This window comes from Corvus cornix, chromosome 3 (assembly GCF_000738735.6).
Source record: "Corvus cornix cornix isolate S_Up_H32 chromosome 3, ASM73873v5, whole genome shotgun sequence".
NCBI classification, from domain to species: domain Eukaryota; kingdom Metazoa; phylum Chordata; class Aves; order Passeriformes; family Corvidae; genus Corvus; species Corvus cornix.
Window position 1 is genome coordinate 60,511,087 of NC_047056.1, and position 19,397 is coordinate 60,530,483.

The 19,397-nt window shown below is 36.8% G+C and overlaps 1 protein-coding gene across 2 annotated transcripts in view; it reads right to left on the bottom strand.

Moving 5' to 3' along the window:
• The window catches only part of LAMA2 (laminin subunit alpha 2), a 345,535-nt gene that overhangs the window by 220,997 nt on the left and 105,141 nt on the right, over positions 1–19,397 (bottom strand). For both annotated transcript variants that reach the window (XM_039568097.1, XM_039568096.1), the window contains exons 5-6: positions 4,125–4,304; positions 1,953–2,042 (exon numbers count right to left, since the gene is read on the bottom strand). In XM_039568097.1, the coding sequence (XP_039424031.1) occupies positions 1,953–2,042; positions 4,125–4,304 (270 nt within the window). The remainder of the gene's footprint in view (positions 1–1,952; positions 2,043–4,124; positions 4,305–19,397) is intronic.

Consider the following 19,397-nt stretch of genomic DNA (forward strand, 5'->3'; position numbering starts at 1 on the left):
CAAAGCAAAGGAAGATGGTTGGCCAGATAATCTGAGGAGAATCTAAGAACACAGGAGAATTTAATTCCAACGGGATAAAGAAAGGAGGATGGGAAAGTTCCTCAATAAAACAAATAAGCCAAAGTACTGGTAGCCCTCAGATACGGGAAAACTGATCTGATCTCAGATAGAGCGAGCCATTCTCCACCCTTCCCTTAGATGCAGCAATTCTGCAGCTACAGAATGAAATCAATTCTATTGGCTGATCCAATACAAATTCCCTTTTTATATACTTTGGCATTTTTTTGACTGGATAAGTCAACTTATCATGTAACCTTCTAACTGTGTAACTAATTCTATGGGAGGGATAGCAGGAGCGTTTAAAGTAACAATAGATGAACACAAGTCCAGCCTTTCAGTCACTTTACAGTTCCCCACAAGGCCACCTGAGTCCCAGCATGAAAATATTGCTGTAAGGAACACCCAAACTCCCTGAGCCACAGAAGCAGCTTGAAAAAGGTAAAAAACCCCACGGTTTGGAGAAATGAGAAGTAAAAATTGCCTTCCTGGTAGTTATTTAGTAAAGGGGATTCTCTGTGGTCCTTGAGAGGCCATACGAGGTCAAACCAGCAAGCCAGAGAAACTCCACGGCTCACAGGACAAAGCATAAATCTTGCAAAACAATGCTAAGTTAAGGACTGTTTCAGAAAAGCATGGCAGTAAATTCTAGCAAGTTTATTCCTTGTAATGCTAAGGGAAAGATTCCTTCTGCTAACAAGTGTAGTCATAATGTTTATAAGCCTATTTTGGCATGGCTCAGTCTAAAGAACATCCCTGGAGAGGTAGACCTCCAAATCTCTTCTGGCTTGAGCTGTTTCATTTATGCTACGTTTTATACTGGTCAGACAACAAATATATATTTGACATCCTGCAAAACAGGACATCACCGTTGTCAAAATGGCTTTATTTTAGCTAGTAGCCAAATCATCTGAAGTATGTATTAATTGCAGTAGCAGCACTTATTTTCTGAGGCAGGCCCGATACAGATGGCACCGAGACAAGGCTGCAGTTTGATCACTAAGGGCATCTGAAACAACAGTTCAACACTTGCTGTACGTATTGTTACAGAAAATTCTCAGAAGGGTTAAACCAAGGAATTTGCTCCGTTTTTACAAGGATCCATAGAAATTGCGTAGGACTCTAAATGTATTCTCTGTAAGATTTCATCATTTCTTTAAATGATTTCCTACATAATGGCTTAATGTCACATACAAACAAGATTTTCAGTTAAATCCTATAAAGCTCCTACTTGAGTGAATAGTACATGAAGAGACCCCACACTGTGGCATGTAATATTAATAGATGGGAAATTCAGTATTAGTAATAATGGGTGGATGGAGTTGGGCAATAAGTAACAAATTATATTTCTATATCCATTATATTTGTTATGTTTTTATTGTATTGGTTATGTACAAAAAAAGAGTTACAAGTTGGAAGATATTATAAATAGCTCATGATTTTCTAGATTAGCTTAACTGATCATTCAGTTAGTACTCCCTGCATAGTCAATGCACCATTCTAGAGCCATCATTTGTTTGCAAGTATCAATTAAATATTTGACAATCATTTAGGAAACATCTTGATTAATATCAAGAAGGAAAAGAAAGACTGACTGTTAGTGCTCATTTCTACAGCTACATAATGTAACCCAGATTTCTGTTTTTCCTAGGAAACTTCCAATACGAATTATCTGAAACCCATTCTTTCATTTCAGGAAAGCCTCTGCTGACACTGTATGAATGTTTATTATTCTGGTTGCTAGCACTGTTTCATCCTGGCACTGCTTCTGACTGTTCCTGTAGGTGAAGAACAGACATAAATTCACAGAACTCTGAAGAATATCAATATCAGGGATTTTTTTTTTCTCATGTTCCACCCTATAAATTAGGAACATTTAAAAAAAAAATACATACATTGGTCGCTGGATCCAGTGGACAAGCCTTTGCATGGCCTGAACATATACACATGCCTCCAACAGAGATGTCTTTTATAGAATAGTAATACTGTAAGACAAAACAGAAATTGAATTGCTAAGTGGATTCTAAAATGCAGGTGCCAAACTGCAGAATTCATTTCTTGAGACAAAACTGTCAGGTCCTGTTTTATTTCTTTTTTGATCTATTACAAATATAGCAGACAGTGTAATCCAAGCCGTGTCTTGATCAACAGATTCAGGCTGAGTGAAAGAAAGGGTGTAAACTGGCACAGTTCCATTTGTTTGAAGTCACAAAAGCCATGTCAATTTATACACAGATTACAAAAACATGAGAATAGGAAAAGGCTATATGCACACTGGATAATGAAAAGTCAAATGCTATAGAATTTATTCTCTTCAGAAAATATGAAAAGAAAAAGGCATGATGACGGGAAGAGAAGAAAAGCTAGGAAAAAACCTATGAAACACCTTTGTTCACCTTAGCTGGGTCTAACTTGGGCATTCACTGAACTGTGGAAAGAAGAACTGTTTTTCACTACTGGTCTTTTGAATGATCATGGAATAGTCTTTATTACTGAGATTAAGTACTTTTGACCTGTTTTTCTGCCATTTGATCATTTCTCTTTTTTCTTTGGCGAGGATTAAGAGGCCTAAGCAGAAAGAGGGATAGAAGGATATTAATAATCTTATATTATGTCTGTGAAAAGTGAATCTCATCCATTGTCTTCCGTTTCAGCAAGGGTCCTGCAACATGCTCACAGCTGGCTAATCAAACAAAATATATGCTATTTGCAAATTTTGCTATTACAATGTTCAACATCTTTATCAGATCATGAATAAATATATCAAACAAAATGAGAACTTTTATCACTCCTAGTTAACATTCCAACACAAAGAAAATGTATTATTTGTGGCTACCCTTTGTTTCCTGACAAGGGTGGCAAGTTTCAGTGGCTCCTTGATATTTTGAGGACAGCCTCATGGAGAGATGCCACACCAAAGTTACTGTTCTTTGGTGGCTTGAGAAATCAGTGTCTCATCCTGCACTCAGTTTGCATGAGTATACAGTGATTTTTCAAGTGTGAATTCAACTTTATTTCTATTTGCTTAGAATCAGATTATTAAATGTCCACTTTTACATAAACACACAGTATTAATGATTAGTGAGGTTGCAATAACTGCACACAACTGGAAGGGTTTCCGGGTTTGCAATTTGAAACAAAATGGCTTGTTCCAAACTTTCAGAAACAGCCAGCACTCTATTTAGACAAGGAAATGGAAACCAGAAATGGGGAACGGAAGAAGCAAATTTTCTTAGTGCTCATTCACCGCTGATAAATGATATTAACTAAAGTTAAGAATAACAATACGTTGCCCTTCATAACAGGACTTATTATAGTGGTAATCTAAACTTTCCAAAACCAAAATATGATGACCAACAGGAAGAGGAAGTAAGCAGAAATAAAAAAAAAATGAAAGTGGAAAATTATATATCCCTCAAACCAGTTTTTGAGAATGCTTAGTAGAAAAAACAGAGGAAAACAAGAATAATATATGACATTTGATCAGCAGGACAACAGGGAGATACGGCTTAGAGAGGAAGTAAAGACTGCAGAAAGAACAGACAGGGGTGTGCACATCCAAGGCACAGTGGAGAAGACCAGAGTATGGTGCAAGTTTAAATGCTATATCCATTCTTTTAAGCTAAAGCAAAATGCAAAATGTTTGCTGCTACCCTCAATCACATCAAAATGCTGAAAGTGTTGCATTCAGGCCCTACAACTACTTATAGTACAATTAGAAATTCTACTCAAGGCATGTCAAAGGTAGCAAAGGACTAAGTAGCAGAAGAGACAAGAGACACTAACAGCAAACACTTGCCAAATACCTATATCCAAATGTTTGCAGCCAAAGGAGCTGTGTCTTTTTAGTAACACCATTAAGCAGAAAAGGTAAATTTGTTCATTCTGCTCTAGAGAAGATAACAAAATAGAGTGAACAGGGAATTCTCCAACACCAGGATTTTAAAAGATAACAACAGGTAATCATCATCTCTCAAAATTTCCTATGGCAAACAAAGGCAGGTACAGCACTTACAAGTATAAGAGAACTTCTACACATGCCTTTCTACTGTCTTGCCAGAACTTACCCTCCTTGTAACAATGGGATCAATTTCAGCTGGATCTTTATGTGCAAACATCATTAAATCAGCATTTAGTGTCCGTATCCTCTGGAATCTCAGGCGAATAAAGCGAGCAGAGGTGAACTCCAGTAATTCACGTGACGGATCATCAGCACTAGGTCGTCCATTAATTAGAGAAGTGTGAATCTGAAGAGTTATTAAAGCAGGAAGGAATTACATTACATCAATGTTGTCATGATTAGGGCAATAAATATCATTACGGGCACTGTGTGAATGCATTTGTACATGCAGAATACCTTCTTTCCTTAGAAAGCAGTTTGCCCCCTAAATATACCATGTGTCCACAGCCCTCACCTATGAAGGGTCTTTATAATAAAAGCATTTTGAGCAAAGGAAGGTCATCAGCTACAAAAAGACTGCAGCACAAACTGCACATGTGTACCCAGGCCCTAAAACAGTGTCCATGCTGCAGGCAATTCATTTCTCCTCTCCTAGTCTAAAAATAGGTAAAGTAATCATACAGCCAAATGGACTCAGAAATTTTAAGGAAATGTATACTTGGAGTGGGATTCAGAATTCAAAAGGGGTCAGTTTGCACCTCTTAGAGCGATCATCATCAAAAGGCTTTTGAACTAGGTTTACTTGAAAGCCAGGATAAGGTAACTTTTGAAATACTGAAAACTACAACAACTACATGAGACAAAAATCAGCATTCATAAACACCTCTCCTTTCCCACTTTCTGTTTACCCAACACATCTTCCATCTTCTCCTTTGAATCTTGTTCTCAGCAAGGTAAAACAATTTCCTGGGTTGCAACTGTTTTTCAGCTGGTCCCCAAGGAAAGTCTTTATCACTTCTGAGAACTTTGTTCAGCATTTGTTTTTCCAAAGATACTACCACTCTCTGCCTACACCATGGTTTTTGTAAAGATTAACTCCCCCTTTCTCTGCCTGCTCTATCCTAAAGTCTAGAAATCTTCTAGGTAAGCTCTGTGGCTCCTTCATAAAGAGACTCTCCGACCCCAACTGCAGCATTAAAGGCAAGGCAACAAAAATAAGAGATCTTCTTCCCCTCCTGTCTTTGTAGCTGATCATGGCACACATTAGCTCTGAATCAACTAAATACAGCAGACGGGCTGCTACAGAACCGTTCTTGGAAAAGGCCTACAAAAAGTATAGCAAAATACTTTAATGAGCACCTAGACGGAGAGAGGAAAGAAACCATTAATTTTTCTGTATTCTCAAGTGTTAAATTTTAATTGGGGCATTTTTATCACAGGCTGGTACACTGGAAGAATGTTCAGATGCTAAGCCAAATGTGCGGAACATTGGAACAAATAAGAGAATTATTTATTCTTTGCAATGAACATGTGTTGCCTCATACCTCAGTGCTCTGAGTGAGAGGTCAGGCCACACAGCCATTTTCTGTCATTGAACATGGTCCTATCACTGCTGTTTTAGGCAAACAGCTGCACTCCAAACACCAGCTGGCACTCCCTCAGCAGTGGCTGCCTCACACTGAGGAAAGAGACTGTACATCTACTGCCTCCAGGAAAGCAGTAGCTCTTGTTTCCTGGAGTTTTCGGAGGGGCTGGATAGACTTACTGAACAACTGCTGTCTTGCACTGGCTGTGTGATACTATCAACTCACTTACTTATCTCAAAGGTGTGTGTCAAGAGGATGGTGCCAGACTCTTTTCAGTGGTGCCCAGCAACAGGATGAGGAGCTACGTCTCTAAACACAAGAAGTTTCACTTCAATATTGAGGAAGAACTTCTTTACATTGACAGTGGCCAAGCATTGTAACAGGCTGCTTAGGGAGGTCATGGAATCTCCCTCTCTGGAGACATTTAAAACCCACCTGGATGCATTCCTGTGTAACCTGCTCTAGGTGACTGTGCTTTGGCAGGGGGGTTGGACTAGATGATCTTCAGAGGTCCCTTCCAACCCTAACTGTTCTGTGATACTGTGATTTTTACTACCAAGAGAGAAACCCTAAACCCCATCATGTTCAGCATTCTGCTCCACCGTATCTACAGGTACACCAACTCACTGGGAACCACTCCACCAGGAGCAGCCATCAAACATATTTTGCCTATGTATGAATCAGCATCACTAGGTTTCTGCCATGTAATCTCCAGGAACAGGTGATATCGCTACCTCCTCTTCAGATCATAACAATACAGTCACTGAGCTCTGACTGAATTCTGCTCCTGACTACAAATAACTAAAGGACATGGTTGACTGGAAACAAACAGAATAAAATGCTATAAGAAAGACATGGTGCAAACAAAAGATTATAATAAAAACCCCAGAGGAAGGGAGGAGGAGGTCCTGAATGAGAAACGTCTGGCTACAAATAGGACAAAAGCACATGACCACAGAACTGCTCAAGTCCCTGGTGAAAAGAGAGAGAACATGTGTGGAGAGTAAACTTCAAAAGAAACCTGAAGATAGTGGCAATAAGTCAAGTGGAAATTGACAGATCTTTCCAAAAGAAGGAGAATTTTAGTAAAAACACATGCCTAAAGACTTTTTTGCATAATATTTACTTGTGAGCAAGGAAACATATTTCTTCTGAGTATTTTTTCACACCAATACTGCCTTCCTTTAAAACAGGATCCAAGAGTTTTCTTTAATACAGCCAGCAAGCATAGATGGGTTATGGTTTAAAGAAATAGAATACTAAACACTGAACTTTGATATTCCAGAGGTAAAGAAGAAATAAATCTAAATTAGCGCCTTGCTCAATCTGATGGAACAACAGCACCGTGGCGATAAGCAGCATGCCAATCTGACTATCTCTTCAAAAAGACAAAAATAAACATTTTGGGGGTGAGGGGAGAAAGATGCAGGTGAAATCCCATGTATCAAAAGAAGCAAGTGCCCACAGAGAGTTAAAAATATTAATCACAGACACAGCTTGACTGCAAATGACACAGCTGGCAAACAGCAGTAATACCTTTTGATTATTTTAAAAACAACACGTTTAGTCTTCAGACACTGATGGAGGAGAAAACCACCTCCTTGGAATGGTGGTTTTACAGCTAAAGTGTAAATTAACAAAATAAACCAAGAGGCATTCATTTTAGAATAGACCCTATTTTTGGAAGGATCTATCTGCCAGCAGTTCATCTATTTGGCAAGGCTAATCTAGTAGAGATGATGACTTTCATTTACACTATTTTTAAGCTTTCTCTTTAAATGTTTCACAATTTCATTTTAAAACAACAAACAATTAAGTCCACATAGTTACGGAAATGCAGCTATGTCCCACATGAAACACTGCACCTGCTCAAGTATGTGCACCAAAATGACACTGAGACTAAAAAATTCAAAACTAGGTAGTTTTATCAAAATGAATCTGAAGCGAAAATTTTACACCAGCAAAATTAATTACTCTAAATTATTTCTCCTCCTACAAACATCTGTGATGAAACCATTCATTTCTTCCTGGAAACACTAGGCATTAACTTGAAAACTGTCCAACCAAGTTGTTCCTACTCCCTGAAAAGAGAGTAAGGAAGAAATTAAGAATACTTTAGGAACATCTGTCATTAATTAGGAAAAAACAGTAAGACTCTTAATTTAAAGAAGTTTAAATAGGATTAGATTTTAAAAATTTTCAATATGACTCTCTCAATGAGACATCACTGAGTTTTTCCAGAGCACACTTACTCTTTTCATCTCCCTCCACTATCTCGCACCTGTTCGTAAGACACTGCTCCCAGGGCAGAGAATTTTCAGTCAATAGACTAGCATGGCCCCTACCCTCCAAATATTTTTGAATCGGATTTGAAAACTGTCCCAGTGAACACAATCCTCACTATGCATCTACCCCTGTGCCATATAAGATCATCACGGTACTTCGTGTATAGCTCCTGTAAAGATCAGCCTCAGTTGCACAGAGGCAGCTACAGCGCTGATGGCCTGCAATAGCTGTGCACACACTGCATTATGAGCCACTCCACAGCTCTACAGCAGAGAAAAGATCCAAAGCTGAGTCTTCCAGGAAAATATTAACACTTTAATCCGCCCACTGGGCTGCTACAATTTGGATAATCCAAGTCCCCATGAGGGAACAATGTCAAATTTTGTTCAGGTTTTATGGACAACTTTTATTTACCATTTCCAAGACTGAAGCAATTATAATTTTGGATTCTAAATGAAAGATATTCAGATTTCAACTACAGAAAAACTTTTCCTTAACAAGGCATTTGTCCAGGACTATATTCAAGCAAATGGAATCTTTAGGAATCTCCAACAGAGGCCAGAAGAGAACAGTAATGAAGGAATGGTTCTGTAAGAAACAGTGCACTTAGAGACTGATCCCTCTAGTACAATATGATCACTTCCTCTGACTAATCAGTCTAATGGCTTCCTGAGTTACAGCGTGAATCTGAGTCATAGCATGTAATGTCTGCCCTTTTCTGTATTAAAGCTCTACTCCCTTTTTCAAATGTTGTTTTTCATCACTACATACACTTACTTGTCCCAATGTGAGGAAATTTGCTTCTTAAAAAAGAAAAAATAACAAACATAACTGGCTCTGGTGGGGTTGTTGTTTGTTTTCTTTTTCCTTTTAAACCTGGAACTCATCATTATTTAATTGACAGTATTCTAATTTTTTCTTTTCAAAAAATTGGAAGCAGTCAACATCTTTTAATTTTTAAAATTCAGCATGAAGATAGATCAACTTTTTTCTTATCTGAGAACTGTAGAGAATGTTACAAGCTCTCTACTATGAAGAGAATTTAGTCTAAGACTAGCCCATCAGCATTCATGCATAATTCTTTTTTCTTCTTACATGTATTACTTTGCTTTTAGCAACACTCATTTCCATAAAGTATTTTTCATGTAGTATCATAAGCTGCTAATAGAAAAAATTATCTTAAATTTCGCATTACCAACAAACGCTGCTATTACATAGTTTTCTGATTTTTTAGATTGTCTGCAAGAATGCTGAACAACAGGGACACTACCAAATATATTCGAAGGACACCTCAAGCACATTAGAATCTCTGGACCATGTCAGAACCAAAAGACCTATCTAGCTTGGCGGTCTGCCCCACACAGCATTCAAACCAGCATGTTAACAGTAAGATGAAAACAAGCATACACAACACTTCCTAAGGAATTTCCTGAGCCATAGGTAGTTTCTATAAATCTGGTAAGCCTCAAATGATTTCCATGAACTCAGTCTCACCTTAAATCCAAGCCACCTTTCAGCATCTTCACCATCACTTAATTAGGATTTTCTCATCTCATTCATGTTGTAGGGAAAGAGATCCTTCCTTTGCTTGTTTTAGACCTGCCTCATACTAAACTCACTTAATACTTCCAGTTCTGAAATTGGAACAAAGAAATGTATCTTTCTACCAGCTCTATACTTCATTCCATTTCTTTACTACTAATTAGCTTTGCACAGGTATCAGGCTTCCAGATCTGTAGTTTCCTGGGATGCCTAAGGAATATTACTAAAAAAATAGTGCTTCATTCGACACTCCACACTCCTCAGTTACTGAGAATATCTGACAGTGAGGAGTTAAATAGTAACTGTTATAATTCACCTATTTTAGCCTTGAGTTCCTTTTCGCTATTCAATTTATCATTTTTTTCTGCACCTCTTCAGTTAACAACCTAGTTTGCAACTCTTTCTCCAACTCCTCTCCTGTAAATAATGTTTCTAGTGCAGAAACTCTCCTGACAGTCTCTATAGAAAATACTGATTCAAATCATTAATTTAGTTTTTCAGCAATGACCTTATCTTTCTTGAACACTCTTTGATCATCTCTCAGCCCACCAATTCTCTGGCAGACTTCCTGCATCTGATGTGTCTGAAAAAAGGTTTATTTCAATTCAGTCACTCAGAATCTTTTTCACATCTTTATTGCAGTTTAACATTTCATTTGCTGGAGCTTATTTTCTTACCTCTTTGCCTCATTTGCAGGAAAAGATATGATGCCCATTCACAAATAACACCAGTAATTTTAATATCTATTATCTTTCCTTTGTTTATGTTTTAAACATGGTGTACAATTTCTGGAACCATTCTAAAATGTAGCATTCATGTGTGTGTAATTACATGATTATTCAACAGGCGATTATTCAGACCAGGATCTGTGCTCTGTTTTCGACTAAACCATGGGTTCTATTACTAGCTGCACCGAGAACATTCAGGTTTTTAAGAAATACTCTCTTGCACTACACTTCATTGTGACACATAGAGAGTCTGCCAAAGGGTTGTAGAAGGTTGATATTATATTCTTAGCCTTCGTTCAGCAAGAAGAGCTCAGTTTCACACCTCTGGGCAGCTGCTGATACAACATTAAAGCTATGCTGTCCCAGTTTAGGTGCTGAATTTTAGTTCACAGAGATCTCATTTTATTTCTGCTGATTTTCTTATAGCATTAAATCTATAGTGCCTCTCCTCTATAAGCCACTCAGTCATTCCTAAACAGCTTCTTGTTTCTGTCATGCCTACAGAGTCACCTTTTTCCAACACCCTTTAAAGGCTGGTATTAATTATCAAGGTAACCTTTCTCAGCTGCTGGGTGTGGATACTGGGCAACACTCAGATCCATCCAATCCTAGCTTCTGTAACAAAAATACCTGAAAGGGCTTGCAGTGTGCTCCAGCCAGGTGACCACGAGACCTATGACTAGAATTTCACAACATATTTCATTGGGTTTCTGCCACTGAGAAATGACAGACATAGCCTAAGAAACCATTCTGCATGCAAGGACACTCTCTCTTTCTCCTTCAACTTCAGCAAGGTCCCAGACAGTTCTTGCAGTCTCAGAGGTTAAAATCTGATTCCTGGCTCTGGAACTCAGCCTGAGCTGAGGGCTCTGCTATAGTGGGGCAGTCGTGGCAGCCAGTGCTGAGGACTGTGCCCAGACTGCACCTCACCACCATGGCTGAGCACCTAAAACCACTCTTTCTGCCCCTCCTTCTGTGCATGTTTCTAGCATGAACTGATATGCAAACATGCATCATATTAACTGCCTCTGTTGTTAATGCAACAGTAGAAATGCTGCCACTTGGCAATAATGTATATTATCAACTGCTGAGTCACTTAAAATTAACACACTTCAACAGAGTTTTTAAGAATTTTAAGTATGTACCATGCTCTCATACAAATTTAAAATACCCATGTATGAATCCAAGTGGTGTATTTTTCTACTTAGAGCTCTGGTATTTGAAGCCTGCTACTTTGCCAAGCAATTTGAGTGCAATCAATCTCAAGCTGTTTGTAGGATATAAAAAACCCCAGCTGTGTGGCTGTGTGGCACAGAGTTTTTATGCTCACTTTCTTTTCCAGCAAACATCATCACTAACCAGTATGCTTTTCACTCATGATAAACTGGAAGACTTAGTTCTTTCATAAAAAGAGGAAGCTACTTAGTGTAATTGGAGTGGAAACATCATTCTACAATAATTTTTGGCTAGTAGTGGTAAAGAACTCACTTTGTGCAAGTGCTCAGTTGTTTATTTTGTACATCATATCAAGAGTGTGGGCTTCAACCTTGGTGCTCTGTGTAAGGTGGTGGTCTGACCCTAAACTATTGTCAAGAAAGGTCAGTTCCTCACTAAAATCTAATCTCAGACAGCAGCATATAGGAAAGAAAAGTTTCTGTCCTGCACCAAAGGTCTTGAAACTTCATAATTGGGAGTGGAGAAGACAAAAATGTCAGCCTTAAAATGATCTAATGGGAAAAGTACTCCATGATTTACATTCTCAAGTTATGCAAGCACATCGATATGAAGATGAACAATGCTGAAAATAAATTTTTCAACAGGTGATTCAGTAGCTCTTATAATTCTCCTATCCAATAGCGGCTTTAATTATCTGTTGCAAATAGCTCATTTGCAGTAGACAGAAAATTACTGCTGATTAATTATTCTCTTGGTATCTTAGATTTAATCCCTCAAGACAAAATTTCTGTGAGTTTTCTTAGTGCAAGACCTACTCTATCATTAGAGTTGATTTCACAACTAGAATAGTAGATGGAAGCATATGCCAGAACTCAGCATCCAATTTTTCTTCATAAATACATATTTATAATAATTGCATATAAGAAATGGTATATTTGGCAAATTTTGCTATGTTTTTAATAAACATCTCACTATCTTAATAAATTAGTGGTTTAGTAAGTGAAAGCACAACTCACTTCTGTGCCTCACTAATGAGTACAAGAGCTGCTTGAAATGCAATGCTTAAACTTGCATTAAAATGTCAAGGGCTATGCATGTCAAATTGTATCTCAACTAATTCATTACCCCTAAGAATACAGGCAAATGTCAGTTTAACAAACTGTTTAGCAAATACTATTGTGTCATTGACAACTATACCCTACAGCTTAAGCTAAATAGGGCTTCATCTCTTCAGTTTTGATTAACTTGCTTTTGCCATTTTTCTCTTTCCAATTTCACTTCCCTATTCAAGCCACTGCTTTTTTATGGCTCCTGTAATTCTCATGCTTGTCATTTTTGGACAAGAAACAATTTGTCAAAGACATCATCTTGCATACTTGTAAACAGACTGCTCATTGTCAGAGCAATAGTTATTAGTAAATCACAGAATAATAAGAAATTTGATTACCTTGAAATGTATTTGTATAATTTCAAGTTTTTATTTTCTTTTTGTAACTGTCTTACATAAGTGGAAACATTGCACCAGGCTGTAGCTTCAGCAACAATTATGCACACCACAGTCTATGAGGGACTCAGACAAGATGCAAGGCCTGGAATACTGTACTTTAACACAACCATGATGGTTTGTGCTCTACTGGCTCTTCTGAGTGTACTTAGAAGTGAGACTCCATCTCTTAAAACAGTGAAAAGGTATTTTATGCTGATGCCAATGGCAACTCTACTGCAAAGCAGTTATGAAAATTATGTTAGTCTGAGTTCTGATCAAGAAGAGGTGAAATACCTAGGCATTACTGAGTTAAACATAATCACCTCTCTGCTTAAAGGATGAAATGCAGTAGTCTGTTAAACACATTCAAAATTACTCAAAAAGCACAACATTAAAATCCAAATTATGCTATTGGAGTGAGATGACATTACCTGAAAAGTATATTTTTTCTTTACTACTTTTCAAAGTAGTACCCCTCTTTTTGGACAATGATCATAAATGAGACAAGTAATTTCAAATAAATGACAAAAAAGGAAAGTTATGCGTTCTTGGACATTATAATAAAAAGCATTCTGATCCTCAGATTTAACTAAAAGGCTTCTAAGTATGCCAAACCAAACAATAGTAAAAAAATCTCACCCAAACACCCATCCCCGCTTTCCTACCAAGACTTTATGATTTCCCTTATTCATTGTATGATTATCCTAAAAATTCATGGCACTTCCCACTATATTTTTCTTCCTGAATGAGACGCACTGTGGAGTCCACCGTGGAATTACAGACAAATTACTGCCAGTACAGAATTGTGACCAGTAGAAAGAAAATCCACAGGAACGTTTAACAGCTGTAAGCAGTTGCAAATGGCTGCCAAAAACAACTGCTGATGTAAAAGAGAGAGAATGTGAGGATTTAAGCTGTTCAAACAGTAAACAAGTACATCTGCTCCTGAATGTTATCATTAAATAAACTGTGGTAATATGCTTTACATTGATACAACATTCTTGTTTTGAACCACAACTCTGAAGAATTTTGGACTGGAGCAATTTTAACAAAATTTTTTGGGGTTTTTTTGTGATGGAAATCCATGTGTGGAAAAGTCCATTACAATTACCGTATAGTGTTGGAGTCTAAGTTCTAGCAAAACCTGTGTCATGTCATTGGGAACATAAACGGATAAATGCTTTTGAAAACCAGATGGGATCCCTGTGAATGGTAAGCATTCATTTTCTTTAAAACCATTTATAATGATTTATAAAGAAAGAAAAAATAGGACATTCAGTTGTAGAATATGACAAACTTTGATACCTCTCCAACTATGAACCTAACCTGTTCAGACTTCGGAGATATTTTACAGCAGCTACTAGAAGAAAAGTCAGGGGAGGGAAAAAATCCATTTCTAAGTAGCACAGAATGAACAGGCCAGGCCAGGAATGTCATCATAAATCTTCTGTAAAACACAGATTAAAGAATTATGTGCACGAAATGTGCTTTTTGTTCTTTGCTTCCATCATGATTAATTGTTGCAAAGTTACAAAAATAGTAGTGCTTACTTTAATTACAAAAACTACACTTCGTGGGTTTTGTCAAACTCTCGACTGTTTGAATTTTTCAGATTTCATTTATAATACATGATATAAAATGACTTATATAGTCAAGTAGTGTGCTGATTTTGGCTGGACAGAGTTAATTTCCTTCACAGTATCTTGTGTGGGGCTTTGCTTTGGATCTGTGATGAAAACAGTGTTGATAACAGCAAGATATTCCAGCTACTGCTGAGCAGCGCTTGCACAGCATCAAGGCCTTTTTAGCTTCTCACCCTGACTCCCTCGGTGAAGAGCATGGGGGTGCTTGAGGGGTCAGGAAGGAACACAGCTGGGACAGCTGACCCCAACTGACCACAGGGATATTCCCCACCATATGACAACGTGATCAGCCATAAAAACTGGGGAACAAATCTGCCAAGGCCTTTTAACTGTTCTTTTGGATCTATTCTTCCTTCAGAAGATCCCCAACTTCCAAAACAAAGAAAAGCTCTACTGTAGTTACTTCTTTATGCCCCTCCGTAGGAAGCTCAAGCCACAGAATTCATCTGCTATGGATTTGCTGTCCTTGGCACTCCTATTATATCTCACTTGTCTATTAGCTTTATAATTCTGATCTGCTTGAAAACGCTTCTCTTAGGACTTTTTAGGCCTCCAGCACAGTCATTTTTTTGGAAGGAAAGGGCAGCAGTTTGGTTCTTGTTTCTTCTTTCGCCTTACCGCAATTTTACGTTAATTTGCAAAATTCCTATTTTCCTTGCTTCTATATGATGTCTTTCACTTTTTAATGTCTTTTAATAGTCAGGCATTATATGCTGCTACCTTTTTGGATACTCTAAGATCTATTCTTTTTTTGTAAATGGCATGTATAAACTCCTACATATTTAAAAAAAAAGCCATATAAAAATATACTTCCACCCTCAGAGATTGCTTTATCTTTTTTACTAACTTCCAAAATTTACTTAACATTAAATAATGAGAATATTATTGCTGTTTTATAGAACAGTCTTTAAATAACAGTATTTTGAGCCATCCTGCCTTGAACTCTTCTTACAACATTTTGAGTTGCATCCCATATTCTTAGTTGTACCATTAAACTGCTTCTTGAAAGAACATTTAAAGGGATTTAAAAATCAGCCTTTGTGACTTTAGTTTACTTTGTGACAATAGTTTACTTTTTCGCTATAGTAGTTTTTTTGCCTTCATTTTTTGCTTCACAGCCTCCTTACTTAGTCTCACCACCCTGATTAAGTAGTACTGCAGCCCTAACTTTTCCTACTCTACTTCAGGCATTATATACCAATTTTCTCTGATAGAGACTTGTTTGCTGAGACAATATGTACTCTTACCCAGCTTGTCTCTTGTCTTGTGCTTTCTTCATTCAAATGTTCTTGACTCCAGACTTCAATCAAATAATTTGATTTTTGAACAAGTTGAATTTTGAGCAATTTGTCCATTGGTCCACAGTGTTTAATTGACTAACTTTCCTTCTATTGAATTTCTGTGACATTTGCCATTTAAACTGAAAATTCCAGGTAAACTATGCTGTTTGGTTTTTATTTTCTTGTATATACAATTCCTTTGCACTGACATGAAAGCATACCTACATTTGGCCTCAGGCTGATATATTCATACCTCTCTGCTTCAATGAGATTTTAGTGATTAAAGTTACTCCTTCACATAGTCCACCCGGATTTTAACAAATTCTTCCTTTAAAAAAAATAAGCATTTTTTGACAATTAAGCTATTCTTTCTCCCAGTAATTTTCCATGGTAACAATGAACTAAAAAAAAAAAAGAAAAAAGAAAAGAAAGGGAAAAAAAAACCCCAAAAACAATAGATCTTCAGTTCCTCTAATCAAACAGAAGACAAAAAACCCACACAAAATACCCACTACTCTTTTTTTGCCGTCAGAATGAAATCTATTACTGTCCAGAAATCTACTGCCAAACCCAACAGCGAAATTTGCGTCATTTCAAGTAAATACCAACACTTAAGTGTACCATTTTCCTTTGGAATACTTGAAGAGTATGTTGAGTTATGACCTACATTTACAGGCATGAATCCTCCTTTCACAATTTGGAAAATCTGTCATAGATCTATATAAAGATGTGTAACACATCTCTTTTCAGTAAGCATTGTGGTCAATAAATGATGGATGCTAATGAAAAATGTGAATAATCAATTTGACTTCAAACTGAAGGACTGCTCTGTATAGTATGCTTTTTGCATATTGCAACTTCATTACTTTTTAAGTATTATGATTCATATGATTACTAAGTTTTTCTTTTTTTTCCAAGAAATGGTAGAAATTACAACATGAGTTTCTTCTCAGAGAGAGAAGACGTGCCAAGATAGAAAAGTGGGCTGTCTAACTGCACAAAAGAAACTTTCATTCCAACTTGGCCCACACGGATGTACCAGTAGATATCCTGTCTCTTGTTTTCACAATAATGGGAGACTGCAATACTACTAACACACAGTTTTCCACAGTTGTTTCATCTTTGCAGCATAATTTAGAAGTACATTACATATTTTATATCCTTTTTTTTTTCTGTAGTATTAAATATCAGAAACTCGAGTTCAGTATGAACTCTCAACTTGAAAATATTACTTAAGTTTCCCTTTTCTTAGGCAAAAAATAGCACTGAATATTGCTATAATGTAATTATGAAAATATCGACTTGCAAAATTGTTTGTAGAAGTTTTGAATAAATTATTGCAAAGATAATTTTCACCATGCATAATAAAATAATTTAAAACTGTCTTAAATTAAGTTCTATGTTTTCAATACTTTCCTTTGATACTGAGCACATATGTTGAATGTTTACTTTGTCTTTTCCTTTCACATATCTTTCAATGTCTATTAGAAAAACAGGAAACGTTAACTTTATATTAGTGAGGCAATATACCATTGTGTAAACAGAGTATGTAAAATGTATCTATTTATTTGGCAGTCATTTGTTAAAGGTCTTTTTTTTTCTCAGATTAGATTCTAAAGTTTAGTTGTACTAAGCCAGATAACCAAATTTAAAAAAAAAAAGAAAGGAAAGACAAAACCCCAAAAGCAGCAAAATGAACTAGACCCGAATCTTTGTCCAAACCTCTAATCTGTTTTATTTTTTTTTGTATACTCTTTCTTTCAAAGTTATTCTAAGTGGAAATTTTGGAGCAGCTGAAAGCTTCAGTGCCAAAATTCTTGAAGAAAATCAATACTCCATCCCTTCTTGGTAGACACAAGTAACACTTAGGTTGCTACATCCTTTCAAAGCAGTTGAAAAAGAAGACTCACAAGCAGAAGTTACCACAATCATTTCACTGAGACCAAAAAGGGTATCCAAAATCATGCCTTGAGCGTGAGTCTTCCTGAAGCTTCTGCAGCCAGAAGGTGGGGGTGGGAGGGAAAGCAAAGAAAATATAAAGCAAAATCAACACAAAGAACAAAGTATGAGAAATCCAAGAGTGTTAAGCAGGGACTATTCAACCTCTGAAGTGGTGCAACACTAAATAAAATGAGATTAACAGTCTTCACGGAAGACCTGATCTGAAGGTTATCGTTGACTTCACTGGTAAGATCTTTAATAATAAGCACCATTTATCTACGATCTGTCTCTACTACTAATCACTACAGAAAATTAACTGTGCATTATAAGATGGAAAAGCAGGATGAGAAAGATCCTAAACTGATGGGACACTTGGATTTCAGTCCAGAGAAAACCTAACTCATTACTTCTTAGAAAATGAAGATGTGCCACCTGGCTAGACAGCCTGACTCAAAGTACGCTAAAAACATGGGAAGCAGAACATCTTGGAAGCAAGGATTTCATCTGGTAAGATCTCTACTTGCTGAAGTTTTCTTTGCATCCTAGGCAAAAGACTGTCACGTCCTCCATTCACAGTTTTGTGACATTTGTTTTCATTGTCTTTGCATTGAAAAAAAAAGTCAAATGACCAAAGAAAATGTTTTCATTTTGCATCACATGGAACAATTCATGTCAATCAAAATAAAAATTTCCGTTTCACTGTTTGGAAAAAAAATCTGAGTTACTTAAAATTATTGTTATTCTCCCTCTTCAGACGTCAAGCTGAAAAAAGCTCTTCACACACCCCTATTTTGTAACTTCTGAGTCAGACTGCATTCATTAGTCTCCGCCTAATGTGTCTTTGTCTAAACTGTGAGGTTGGAAGTAGAATCCACTTAAATTTCCGAACTGTTTCATCCATTCGTAATAGATTGTTACCTATTTTTTTTTGTATTGTGCATTTTTTTTTTGCAATGAAAATATAGCAACAAAATACTGATACAAGACAACATATGCCATAATCACAAACACTCTACTACAGTATACAGAAATGCAAGTCAAATATATGAAAATTTAGCATACTCATGAGAAATGCCTAGGGTGATTGCAGCTGAGGCCATGGACAAAAGTATTACTGGCATTACTTTTTACTGTTGATACCTTTTTTATGTCTTATGCATTTGGAAAGAAACTTATCACTGTTACTAAAGGGGAAATAAGAGCTCAGACTTCAGAAAATTATTTTGCAATAAAGACAAGATACTGAATACATGTTAGGAGCTGAGAGGATCACTCTAAAAATAGAAATCATAAAGGCAGCATCAATACTGTAATCCACAAACTCTCACACAATTTTTTTTTAGAAACTGTGAAGCATCTCCACCATTAATAAATAAGAAAAAAAAGTCAACATAAAATTTTCAGTCTGCAACTTAATACATTTCAATTTTGAATACTTACAAAATTCAAACTCTCTGTCCTCTTAGCACTGCAATTCTCAAGGTCTAAATCTAGCTATGAGAAGAATAGACTTCAGAGTCCATTTCTAAGTCTCTTTTTTTTCCCCTCCTTCTCCGTAAACCACCGAGACTGCACCAAACAGGACAAGCACTATGGTATGAAGAGGAGAAAACTAGCATGCAAACACTGGGAAATAATACAGTTCAGTGTTCATGGCATCACTGGTCTGAGGAAAGCTCAGCAAAGTTCTGGGACACTGGGGGATGTTCCAAGAGACCTGAGGCATGCATTTTAAAAGGGACATAATACAAGCATTCAAGTGCTATGGCAA